The 13893-nt window shown below is 38.7% G+C and overlaps 1 protein-coding gene across 6 annotated transcripts in view; it reads right to left on the bottom strand.

Annotated features, from left to right (window-relative positions):
• LOC127065055 (pinin) overlaps window positions 1-13893 on the bottom strand; it is a 41764-nt gene that overhangs the window by 13384 nt on the left and 14487 nt on the right. For all 6 annotated transcript variants that reach the window (XM_050996939.1, XM_050996905.1, XM_050996949.1 and 3 more), the window contains 5 exons: window positions 9229-9436; window positions 9001-9106; window positions 7569-8460; window positions 7014-7444; window positions 6499-6608 (listed from right to left, as the gene is read on the bottom strand). In XM_050996939.1, the coding sequence (XP_050852896.1) occupies window positions 6499-6608; window positions 7014-7444; window positions 7569-8460; window positions 9001-9106; window positions 9229-9436 (1747 nt within the window). The remainder of the gene's footprint in view (window positions 1-6498; window positions 6609-7013; window positions 7445-7568; window positions 8461-9000; window positions 9107-9228; window positions 9437-13893) is intronic.

Raw genomic sequence — 13893 nt, 5'->3', positions numbered from 1 at the left:
TTTATGACTTGATCTCGTGGGATAACCATTGATCCTTGAAGACAATAACACATATTTCGAGTACTCTCGCTTGTTTTCTCTATACTTTTCTTTTTTTTTTGCATTTTGACTTATTCCATTTCACTTCTATCATCGACATCGATAAATCAATCGAACGAAGATAAAAAAATGTAAATGCTTAATTCACTTTCATCGTTTTATAACAAAAGTAATTCGTTGTATCATTGAAACGATTTTTTTTTCTCTAAGAAAAATCTCTCTATTAGAAATATACTATTGTTATATTATATCTCGATATTACTGTATTGTATCTCGAGTTATTCGATTTCTTGCTTGTCATCAATAAGGATGAATCGATCGAACGAAGAAAAAGAAGAAAACATGACGCCTAACTAGATTTCATTGTGTTGTAATAAAAGTAATTCGCTGTATCATTCAAACGATTTTTTCAAATAAATCTCTATTAGAAATATATTATTATTATATTATATCTCGGCTTAATTCGATTTCTTGCCTATCATCAATAAGGATGAATCGATCGAACGAAGAAAAAAGCATGACGTCTAATTAAATTTCATTGTGTTGTAATGAAAGTAATTCGCTGTATCATTCGAACGATTTTTTTTCTAATAAATCTCTATTAAAAATATATTTTATTATTTTTGAACGAAATCGAATATGTGCTAATTTTTGCTCTCCCTATTCTCCATGCGCCATCCATTTTCCAATCATCCCGATTTAACTGCGTCAAGAGGGAAGAGCATGGGAGAGAAACTCGGTCATTCAGTAGAAGTGGGATAACTTTGATCCTCCCTAAAATACTTTGATCTCTAGAGAAATCACTCGACCTATCATCCAATTCCATGAATATTCGTGCAATGTAAGTAGTTCGTTATGGATATCGAAACTTTCTATGTTAAACGGAGCACGAAGGATCACGTGTGAAGATGTAAAAAAATTCTGAATTTTTGTTGAAAACAATAAACACGTTTTTATCTATATCTTCGTGTCCTTCGAATCTCTAATATCCAGTAATTCTTTAACAAGTTCGCAATTAGCAAGTTCATGGATTACATTAGCCACGTGAAATCTTTCGACTCTGATAAAATAGCAAGAATAAAAAAGGAAAAGTAAATATTTTGCAAATTGCACATCCAACGATTTTTCAATCGTTTAATTAAACTAACATCGTTATTTTGTTAACGTTAAGAAAAATACACAAAAGATAATTTATGTGGAATTTAATTAAGAGATTATACGAACAAGCAATTTAATCTACTTGCGAGGTCTTTTAATCGGAGAAGTAGAAATTTAATTAAAAAATGAAAATTAGAGAAAGGTGAAGACCGTAAGCATTTTCTACCTCGCTTAAAGCTGCCTAATCTCATCTTCGTCGAATCCCTCACGAAATCCGTCCGAAGTGATGGCCTGCCCTTCGATCCTTGCTGTCCCATCTTGAAGGCATGTATTTTCCCTTCACTGATACTCCATCGCGAGGAAAGCGATCCGCGATAGAAACTTTCACCTGATCCTTTCTCGAAGGTTGAACTCAAGAATCGCTTCGGAATCGATCGAACTTGGGATCGCGAATATTTCCAATCGAACGCACAATTTTGCCTGCATTTTTCTTTTATCTGTAGCCTTAAACGAAACAACGGGCAATCCTTTTTTTTAATTGAATATTTTGATATCTCCAATTTTTAATATATCCAATTTATAAATCGATTCCTATTCATCCTCTTTGATTTATAACATTGAACGAAGTAATTAAAAATTCTCTTCTTCGATATTTTCGTTCTCTACGAAAAAACAAAAAGTTTCCCAATTTATAAATCGATCTCTATCCGTATTACCGAAGAAAACGAATTTACTCCATATCTCTTTTGATTTTCAGCTTAAAGTTTCTTTTTCAACGTCAAATAAAAAAAGAAAACGCAAAGTTATAAGCACGAATCGATGTCACATATACACACGCATACACATACACACGCACACACTCACGCACAGCAACGATCACATTCTGTTTTGCCAGATCTCTCAAGATAAATAACTCCAAAGCGTTCGTTCTTTCACTGAACGGATTCGTCGCGCGTCCACCCGTCGTCGTAGGTTTAACATCTGATTCTGTTGCGTAAGTAGGTAAGATCGGAGTGTCCAACGATGGTTGGTAGTGGTGGTGTCGGCGGTGGTGGCGCAGGACCGCTGCTCGTCGGCCTTGGAAACGCACGTGGTCGTCGGTTCTCTGCTACTCGGTGCACCTGCCCGTTCTGCCGGTTGATAGAATGAGAGAAAGAGAGAGAAGGAGAGAAAGACAGAGAGAGAGAGAGAGAGAGAGAGAGAGAGAAAGAGAGAGAGAGAAAGAGAATAGAGTGAGACAAGCGAGAGGAGTACAAACGTGCTCCGACGAAGGAACGTGCCGCACGTACGTAGAGTAAGTAAGAAGGTAGAAGACGAGGAAAGGCAATGCCGGAAATAAACCAGGAGTGCCGTTGACCCGCGAGTGCTCCTCTTCGAGTACGTCTACTCGAAACGTACGAAGAGTCCTACGATTTCAAAGTTTCTTCTTCGATCATTCGATATACCTCTCTTTTCTTTTGTACTTGTCTCCAACTCGATGATAATCTGTACGCGACGAAAATTTGCCCCCAGGACAAAATTCCAAAAGAGATCTATCCTCTCGATCTTCGATGAATCAATAAGAGCTATTGTACGATGGACTTGATCTCTTCTATCTCTGCCAGCTTATATTTTACTCCGTTTCTTTATCTCTCTTATTGAAATCAACGGTAGTTTTCCTTTCTCTTTTCTACTCGTCGTCACTTTTGTTGTCGTTGCTGTTGAACCTTGAACTTTTGAACAAACATTCCTCCTAAAGACTTTTTCTTCGCGCGCTATTACAGGAAAGGAACTCTCTATAGTATGCATTTCACGTTCGGCTCGTCGAAGGTTCCGTTGGTTGCTTCTTGATGATGATAGTCAACTAATACACTTGTTCCTCTTCTTTGACCAATTTGATCTCACTTCTACGACGATGGAAATTTCCAATGCAATAAATGCGTTTCTTCGTTTAAGGAAAGGAATTCCAAAGATCGTTCAAACTTTCCATATATAGAGTCGATCGTAGTTATTCCTTATCATCGCTTCATTTCATCGAATTTGGAAAGAACTCGAAGAACGTTCAGACGATTTCGTAATTTCGATGATCCGAGCAACACAGAGCTCGAATTCCTAACTACGTCTTCTTTCCAACTCCGTGACGTTCTCGATGGCATTTTAAAAACGTAAAGGAGAACCGTTCGCCAAAGAAAACTCTCTTCGATTAACACCGAAAGTCCCTCGAGCGTGCTTCGACTCTCTTCTTTCCTTTCTCGCGACGAAGAGAGCGCAGCCTCCAAATCGATTTCAGCGAATTTCTTGAGAACAGCGCCGTTGATCACGTACTCGTTGAAAGTCCAAATCAAAGCGAATAAACATTTATTTGAACTTGTAGTAAACTGTAATAGCTGATGATATACCACCATCGGAATAAAACCATCGGAGAAGAAAGATGACGACGAAGAAGAATAGGAACGAGGTCATAATGACATGCTAACGAACGGTCTCTTTCGAACGCAGCCGCGACTTGACCTGAACCCTCTCAATTACCACCTTAAGAAAACCGAGAGAGAGAGAGAGAGAGAGAGAGAGAGAGAGAGGGAGGGAGGGAGGGAGGGAAGAACGTTCTAATCTCAGTTTTAACTACAACAACGACACGATATGGCAAACACAAAAAACACGATCGAACGACACGTTCTTCTCCTTGTCGGTTGAAATATCTTCTCTTGCCTCAAACGTTGTGATCAAACTTCGAGCATTCTCGATATACCGGTAACCCGAATGAGAAACGATCGGAGAGAAAGAACGGTCAAGAGGAACGGTGGAGATGGAAGGTGAACGAAAAAAAGAGGATAAGAGCTCCGGAAGTGCAAAAGAGAGAGAGAAAGAGTGAGAAAGAGAGAGAGAGAGAAAAAGAAAGAACAAGGGAGAAAGAGAGAGACAGTAGAGACGCATATATGCAACGTCCGAGCGTGCACGATGCTCGCCGAGTACTGCCGACTGGATGCTGTCTCAGCCTCCTCCATCCGGTGGAACGGCTTCGATGGAAAGCAAACTATCCAATGGCGCCGGAAGAGGGGCGCCCGTTTTTACCTCTCCTCCTCCAGCACCCTCAGCACCAACCTCCGTGGCCGAGTTTCGCGAGAGACGCGCCACCAGTCATCGGGTCGATAGAAAACCACCCTCTCTGTGCAAATGACGCACATGCTCGCCGAGCAAAAATACAGATTCACCCTCTCTTCTGACGTAAGTACGTACGTTCCTTATACCGGCCGCCGCCCTAAAGAAATCAGAGGTCAAGGGTCTAACCGTTTCGAACGTACGTATCTACGTTGATTTCGTATCGATGTCTGGGGAGAATTTTATCTTGCAAAGGGATCGTCTGCTAGACGATAGTGATTCTTTTTTTCCCTCTCGATCGACCCTCTCACGTACGTACACACGTCTGCGAACTCAGACGTTCATTTTTCTTTGTACTTTCATTACTTCCTTCATATATCTTTTTTTATAAACGAGTAGAATATAAATTTCTATTTTATTATTAAATTCACACGTTATTAATAATAATACTCGTTATAAATAAGAATTCTCGCATGTGAGAATAAAATTTGCTAAAGTCGTATATGTGAGAGGATTTTGTTAGATTTAATGGCAAGTAATAAAAACGAAGATGGTGTTCTTAGATCGTGGGGAGAACAAAGTTCAAGGACACGACGTATGGATTAAAGGTAAGATAATAGAGGGTGGTTAGTTAGTGTTATGAATGTTTTTAGTCGTTCCTAAAGAACAATTGCTTTCGATTACTTTTGTGCAACGCTGTTTAATAAGTAAAGGAAGAAAGTGCCAAGAGTTAGTATTGTTGGCATCGAAAAGATTGGAAAGGGGAAGGTTTAATCTCCCCTTTTATTCCCTCGTTTTACCAAAGTCATTCCACGCCCTTTTTCTTTCAAGCTTTCAACCGCAATGCGGCATCGACGGACCATACGCCGAAATTATCGTCGTAAACAGACATGGCCGTCGGCAACGATGAGTACGCGTATCGATGCCTGTACCGTTCTTTGTCGCGAAAACGTACGCGATGAGGGAACAACGCGTGACATGCGCAGAAGAAGACTCCCTCGAATTATGATTCTTTTGTATCGACGACAGAATCGAGCCTTTGTTGCTAACTTGCTCTCCACGAGTGTCCAAAAATATCAATAATTACAAAATCTTCCAAACATATCTATACTTCTAAGTACGTTGATTCGAAATGAATTTAAAAAGCGTAAAACTAGTAACCCACACGAATAGTTTGAGGAAAGTAAATTTCCATTAATAAGTTGATAATAGCTGACATTAGAAACGGTAATAAAAGACACTCGCGGATAACAAAGGCAACGGTAAACATACTAACGATATTAGTTCTTTTTTGTTTAGAACGTACACACGATAGAACGTTATTACAGTCAGTAGAGATATTAAAAATTTATGGCGTTAGATTATATAACTGTTTATGTCGAAACTCGTTATTGCGTTTAATCATTTAGAAAGATGACATAAGAACAAATAAAATACAATTCTCATCGCTTAGATCTCGATATTAGAAATAATAGACGATCGTAAGGTTACTTTTCATTGTATTTTATTCAAGCAGCAGACGTTCGTTCTCGAAGCCTTTCTATCCCGTTTCATAGCCCGGTTTTCATTCCCCACTATGTGGATGCCTGCGATAGGAACACATAAGCTAACAACCGGCCGACATAACTCTCGTCGCCTCTCTTCGATCCTTCCAAGAACGCGTAAACGTACGTCACGGGTGTAACACATTTTACGAGCGGCACGAAATAGCTTCTCGCGCCTCTACGCAGTATCTTCGATCATTAATATGCTGCGATGGAATTATTAGTTCATAATAATGAACGATAACGATAAACGGCAATTACAATGCTATAAAAATCTTTTCATTTGTTGAATCACTTTCAATGAATCCGAACTGTAATTTCACTGTCTTTTGCAATGGTACATGAAGTAAGAAGAAACGTTGTTTTGATTTAAAACGACTTCCATTCATCGTATCAACAAGAAGACGTTCAATCCTTTCGGGATGTTGCATTACGATTATCATCATTATAGTATCGTTCATGTATGTCTAACGCGATTTAAATATCGCTACTGAAATATCCTCTTAGCACGAATTCCAGGAACTCATCAGAGAGATTTTCCTCTGCACGCCTAAGTTTTCCATTACGAGCGAGACGGCGCCGCGCGATGAGTTTATTCCCGTAAATAGGATTTGCTAGGTATGAACGAGTCGTTGTAAGGGGGGAAACCAGCGTTGCTGGTGACGAGAAAAAGCGAGGGGAGGAAAGAGACCGACGATTTCAATTCGAGAGCAAAGCGAATGAAAGTTAATTGACTTACTACGAGCTTCTTTACTGGGCGCACTGCTGAGATCGCTCATGGAACTTCGAACCGAGCTTCTAGCTGTCTCTTGCATAGGTGACTTTACCGTTTGTCTTCCACGCGTTCTTCTATAAATCAGATTTGAATTACTCAGTATCAAAATCATTTTCACGTTGAACTTTTACATGAAAGTGTTTTTTCATTAACACATTTACCGCCAAGCGTATTTTGCCAGATGTTTAACGCTACTTAGATTATATCATATTAAAAGGAACAACAGAACACTGAATTGAATGATAGTATCGAGTTGCACAAAAATATGATGCGTGACACATTTGTTCGCTCGTCCTCCATCTAATTCTACCGACGTAAACAGAAGAAAAATCGTGTAACGAAAAGCTCGACGACGGTCTCCGGTGATCAACATGACGGTGAGTGTGTTAAGGTACAATGATATCGAAATGTAAATTGAGTTGAAATAGAATATCGATTATATATTACATTAAATATATCCAATAAAAACCCTTTTGTACCTTTTATCCTTGCTATTGTTATTATCCACGTCGGTAACTTTTTGTAACGCTGCTCCAGGAGACGATGATTGGGTTAGGCCTTGTAGCACCCTGGATTTAACTTCCTTTCTTAAGGATCTCGTTCTTTGTTCATTTTTACCAGCCTCGATCTTACTCATCACCGCATCCCACCGACTTCCTTTCCTTTGAGATCGTTGAGACCGCCTAGCTTCCTTCTCCGCCTCATCCTTTGGGCCGGACTCGATCATCGCTTTAATCTTCGAAACGACGTTTCTCTTCGGCATCTTGTATTTCTTCAAAGAACTCGATTCTGTTTTATTCGAAGATTTTATTCTAGGTATGTCATTTGCTCTATTAACTTCGATCACCGTAATTTCAGCAGTTTGTAATACCGTGTCCGCTTCGTTCGACACATCTAAAGTGGTCAAAACCTAAAAGAAATAGATGTGGAAGGTCATTAACTTTGCAAATACGTATCTATGCGTTATATATTGGATTTGATGACTTAGACGGAGAGAGAGAGAGAGAGAGAGAGAGAGAGAGAGAGAGACTTACCCGTGGACTCATTTGTACGAAATCTAAAAACACGTGAGTAGCCTCTGGTTTCACGGGAGACGGTTGACTTCTCTGTGAAACTTCGGTATCAACGGTATCCGGCGTGTGATCCTCGTTTTCATCTAACGCCTCTCCAGGGACGTGACGTTCGTCCTGCTTTTTATCAAGATCCGAATAAATACCACTGGAGTCCATTTCCTCGCCAGTGAAACTGGGACATCGTCGTCCTCCAGGGGCACAAAATAGAGTCCCATCAATCACTTGTGCTTTTCTATCACCACGTACAATTTCCTCGTGAGCATCGGCATCACTTTCGGTAAAGAAATCCGAGTCAGTCATAGGATCTTGTCTACAAGGAGCTGGTAAATTTGGTGGTGGAGCAACGGAGGGTGGATCAGCCCCACGACTAGCTGGCCTTGAGTTTTCACCGTCGCCCTGGTAGCCAGCTTCTAAACTGGTGATGCTAGTCACCGAAGTAACGAAGCTTACCGGGACTACGGATCCTCTCGCAGGTTCAGCAGGTTTTGGATCCAGTGGAAGTTCCTCTGGCGAAGGTGTACGCTCGCTCGAACCTTCTTCTGTCGGTTCAGCGTCAACCGACGGTCTTGAGGCTGAAGCTCGAGTCAGAGCTACTCTTGAACCTCCGGAACCAGTAAGATTCTCGCAGGATGGTGTCCTGGAGCATTCTAGCGCGACCGTAAAGTCGGTCATCTGGTCAGGCGTCAATATACCAAGGCTCTCGTCGTGTTCGAAAGAGTTTTGCTTGTTTAGCATCAAATAGTGCGATGGAGTACCGGATGTGTTGTCATTATAGGAACTCAAGTTGACATCTCTGAGACAGCTGTCGCCGACGTCCTCGATCCTGTTCAACGTGCCAGTGGTTTCGAGCAAGCTAAATCAGAGTAAAAACGTGATACGTTTGAAAGGTGATTATGAAACTGGTAGGAGTCTACGATTTTGTTCATTCGTGATACGATTCGCCTCGTTTTCGTTCATTTTTCATGTCCCCGTTCGTTCAACGGTAATAACAAGCGTTGATCAAGAAGCGAGACGAATGATAAACGAACAAGAAAACTATTCGAAGTCTAATTTTAGAAATGAAAATGCACATTTATCGTAAGTACTTAACGTAGCTACGTAGTAGTTTACGAGAAACAACTCTCGTAAAATATGTTAATTTAACGTAAATTATCTAAGAAGCAGTGTTTATGAAATTGTCTTCGAGTTTCTTAAAAAAGAAAGAGAAAAAAACCATACAATGAGATAATTCCCATCTGTCATGCCTTTCAAAATCTTCCATAGACGGAAGACTGCACACAATCCTTATATAGATTATATCCTGACAAAATTTTAAGAGAACCCAGCCTTTTCTTCTACGTCAATGAACACGACAACTCTATCGAGAAAACCAACCGATGACCTTGCTTCGTACCTGAAGAAGTTGCTCTTTTCTTCGCTCAAATAGACCAACTGTTGCACATCATTTTCTTCGATGTCCCACACAGGAGATATCGCAAAAATCGCGTTCCCTGTGTTCCCTGAAACGAAGAAAAAAACAAAATTTACAAAACGATTCGTTTCAGTTCGAAAAAAAGAAAAAAGAAAAAGAACACGTATTCGTCTTATCGGTAAAAAAAGTTACATAACTTCGAGCGATTACCTGTAGACAAAGGAGTTGAAGTAGCCCGGGTAGAACACTTTGGGCTAGGTGTTGAAATATCGTCTTCCGCGTTCACAGATTGCAAACAACTAAGGACAAGTGATCGACGACGACTAGTACCGATTTTTGTTCCTCCTAAAACTCTTCCTTTGGGAAAAAACGATGGTCGAGCCGCTCGTGGCAACGGTATACGGCTTTCTCCTACGTTCTGTAACCAGACAAAGTTTTATGTTAGTAGTAGATATACAATTTCACGGATTTTTGCTGAGCATAACCTTATCGCGCATAATTACTTCGCCGATATTTTTTATCGGTAAGAGTCGGCCATTTATAAAACTGACCTTCTGTAGATAAACAAAATTTGTCGTGAATTAACGATCGTATCATTCTTCTCGTATTTCCTACAATTAAGTACCACCTATCTCGTGTTAATATGATACCATAATAAAAAATTTCTTATCAAATTTATGTGCTTTATTTCTGTTAAATATATAGCAGCTTCAATTGCCGTAATTATTAATACCTTAAATTTTCACTTGGATATTTGATTTATTTACTGGAATAAATGAATTAGAACTTTTTCGTGAGAACGTGTACGTTTGTGTGCCTGTATATATGTTATTTGAAAATAATAAAATTATTAGTTGAACGAAATGAAAGAGCCGACCTATTTTCGAAACGATGGAAAACAAACAGCGTTATTGGAATAGCGGCCACGGAATATTTGTTTCCCATCAAATAACATCGTATACCTAATTTCCCAAAGGTAAAAAATCTTCGAGACCCTAAAAAAGCCTACAAATTTGCCGTGTTTTTCAAGGGCAATCGTAACAGTTTGACCCGAAGATCATCAGCGTGCCGAGTCCGTTGCCCTTGGCCCATCTCCAAATAAAACCCTCGGTGCCGAGGTGAATCAGAAGTGTCTCCAACACTTGGTTAATTTAATTTTAGTTCTCGTCAACGACGTTTCCCACTCCACCTTCCTCGAAGCATTACTTTTGTCTCTGTACTATTTCGTTCCCTCTCCCCCAACTTGCTCTCTTTCTTTCTTTCTTTCCTTCTTTCCTTGTTTCTTTCTTTCCTGCGTAAGAACGAGCGTAACTCGTTTCTTCCTTATCCTCTAGCTTCTCGTTCACGCGTAAAGCATGCATAATTGACGTTGTCGAAACGAAGAGATATCTCAAAGATATTCCAAACAATTTAACAAGTACGAAGTATGCAAGAGAATCTATAAATTTCGCAATTTCCTCGAACTAACAACGAAATAGTTTTAAACTCTTTCAAAATTTCCGATCAACTTAACCATCAGCATGAATCCAAAGATTTGCTTGGATCAAACTGACGTCAGTTGTTTAATTCAACTTATCGTAATTATCATGTAGAGAGAAAGAAAGAAAAAGAGAGAGAGAGAGAGGAAAGAGACTTATGAACCAGTCGTCTACGATCGACTTAAATAGATAACGTGATTAATCGAGGTAGTACCCGAGGATAAATCGTTCGCATCGCGACTTGTTCGATCGTGGCGTAGCATCTTCGTAATGCAACCGGATACACAAGAAGAAGAAGATAGATAGATAAAGAGAGAGAGAGAGAGAGAGAGAGAGAGAGAGAGAGAGAGAGAAAGGGAGAGGATTAGAATAGGAAGATAGAAAGAGAAGATACGTTAGAGCAGTACTAATAATAGTGTTACCGATGCTCTGCCTGAAGCGAAGAGAACCGGGTAGATACGAAGAGTTGGAGGAGAGTGCGTTCACCGACGACGACCCTGTTGGACGGCGCTAGAGCTGAGAACTGGGTTAGCTAACACAGCTATGCCTCGGTTCGAAACCCCCTTAGCACGCAAATCTCACCCACTCTTGTAATATTATATCTACATATTTTTCTTTTCCTAAACACGTATTCGCGATGCCAACGTTTTTCCAATAATGGCGTATAATCTTGTCTCTAACACATCCGCCATTTTGGTACCACTTCTTCCTCATTTTATACAATATCTCCACGAACAAAAGCGACCATGCGAAAAGTACTTCTAAAATTCTCATGAATATAAAATGTACTCATTGTGAACATTCATAACAGAGTCGAACTCGATAATAACAGGATTCCATTGACTCTTTCTTTGCAATACTTTCAAAGATTTGAGGTCGTTCGCTGCAACCATACGATATGTTACGTAATAATTGTTTTTCGTCACATCAATAAACGCTACGTTATTTAAGAAGCCAAACAGCCTTTGAACGTACCATTTTTATAACTCTCATACGTTTAATCGACCTAAATTCGTTAGATTGTCCTTGAAAAAAGTAAAGATCATCGTACATATTTAAGAAATTTAGTATTGTTAAAGTACGAAATTGTTCGTTATTATCTAAATGCACGTATAACATCGTAAAAAAGATATTCTCAACGATGATCGCCATACTCCTGGGTAGTTCTCGCCGATGCGTCTACCACCACACCGTGGAGAGTAACTCGAATTACATCGTTTTTCTTCTTGCTCACGTATTCGCTAGCGCGAGTTACGCCGAGCAATTAAATATACCGTGTGACGTATCTAGCCGCAGTTCCGCGTATGACCTTGAGAACTTTCCCATCGCGTTAATAGTACGATTCCTCTATGAATTATTATTATTATTGTTATTATTATTATTCTAAATATCGATCGCGCGTCTAAACATTTTTTTTCGACGGCGATATCAATCGATCGATCTATTCAAAATGTCATGGTCACAAGAATTGTGATGGTATAGGTGTATACATTTTTTTTTATGATTTTATATCTTCTTCTTATTCTTCGTTGTCGTCGTCTTCGTCTTCGTCTTCGTCTTCGTCTTCGTCTTCGTTTTCGTCTTCGTCTTTGTCGTCGTCCAAAGGAAGGAAAACGTGAGCGGAATAAAGAGGCATTGCGAGCAAAGGCCAGGCCAGGCGTGTAAGTTTATTCCATTAGGCCTCAATTCGTACCAATTCGAACCGCCCACCCAGCCGCCGTATCTTCTTCGTAAGAGACAATAAGACTGCGATGTTAACCCCTTTGCATTACTCTTCCTTCTTTGTCGGTCTACATCTGAATAATTTCTTCTTGATATGAGCTCTTTTCTTTTTTTATCAACTAAACTGGTTATCAACCAGTCTGAATTCTATGGATAACGTATGTTCGTATTTGCGATAAATAATATATTCATCAATCCCTTTCTTCTCTATCTTCTGGACAGCATATATGTTATTACATCAACATGTTATTACATTAATAAATTTAATTACATTGATTGCTGTCTTTTATTAATTAAAACTTATGGTTTTAACGATCTTCTTGAAAGTTAGTTCAAGTGCGTATTTTGTATCGATATCTGTAAGTTTTTGTAGAAAAAAAAAAAAAAAAAAAAAAATGAAATTGTATTCTTGCTCGTTAGACAAGCTCGTATAAAATAAGTAATTATTTCGTTCCAAGAATTAACCAGCAACTTCTTCATTATTCTAGAGAGATCACTTTTTCTAACAATGAATCAATAAATAATAATTTAACGTATCGATTGACCGCATTAGAGATCGATCTTCGATCTTATCTTTATATATTTTATATATTGTATACTGTATGTTGTATACTTAGATTCACGATATAACGGAATCTCAGATCGATCAATGAATTCAATGAAAAGAAAGAAAACATCGTTTCTGTGTTAGACTACTGATTCTCGATAACACGGCCTTGCTTGTGAAATGGTAAAAAAAAATCGCATACATCGTCACCCCGGTTGACCTTACATCGACTTACATGAGGCATCGATCGAATCGCGATATTCATAGTCGAGATTTGACTTGTCCTCTTGAACTCGACTAAACGTATCGAAGTTGATAGAAGTTTTAATTAAAAACCTTGACTAAAGTACGAAATACCTGACTCGTTGGTAAATAAGAAGAAAAAAAAAACTTGTTTGAACGATGAAGGTATTGCGAGTAAGGCAAAATGAATCGAGTATCGTTTAGTTTTCTTCCAGCGTTTACATTGCCTTATAAATATTTGAAAACATTTCGAAAGACAAAAAAAAAAACGATAACAATGCAAATATATCGTCATCGAAGAAGAACAATTTTGCAAAGATTGTTTCAAATATCCCTGCTGAGTTCGAATTCTTTCCGTATATGATATATTTTATAATTGTAAATACTTCCATTTTCAAAATAAAAAATCCGATTCAATCGAAATTCTCGAATTCTTACGAGTAATCTCATTTTTTATATAAATTTCGAGTCATTTATTTAGAATTAGATAACAGAATTAACAGATATGTACACACACATAAAATTTTAATACAAGTGAGGATTCAAAATGGGTTTTTGAATATTTCAAGAAGTTTCAAAGTTAATTCTGTTAAATTTCAATTACGATAAACTTTGACTTTGTTGTGTTGATGTACTTTGATTGATTGTCTGATAATATTTGTTAAACTTTTCGCTATGTCGAAAATATACGGAACTTGTAGTGATCGTGCCTAAAAACAAATGAACTTTAAATTGTTTAAACGATGAAGCAAGTTTATGAGGAAAGTAGAAATAATCGAATATCTTTTAGTTTTGCATCGTAAATATTTAAGAACCTTTCGAAAGACAAAAACCAATAACATCGCAAGTATATCGTAGTCGAAGAAGAACAATTCCGCTACGATT

Source organism: Vespula vulgaris, chromosome 1, assembly GCF_905475345.1.
Source record: "Vespula vulgaris chromosome 1, iyVesVulg1.1, whole genome shotgun sequence".
Classification (NCBI taxonomy): domain Eukaryota; kingdom Metazoa; phylum Arthropoda; class Insecta; order Hymenoptera; family Vespidae; genus Vespula; species Vespula vulgaris.
The sequence above is the reverse complement of the archived record's forward strand: the minus strand, read 5'-3'. Positions and strand labels throughout refer to the sequence as shown.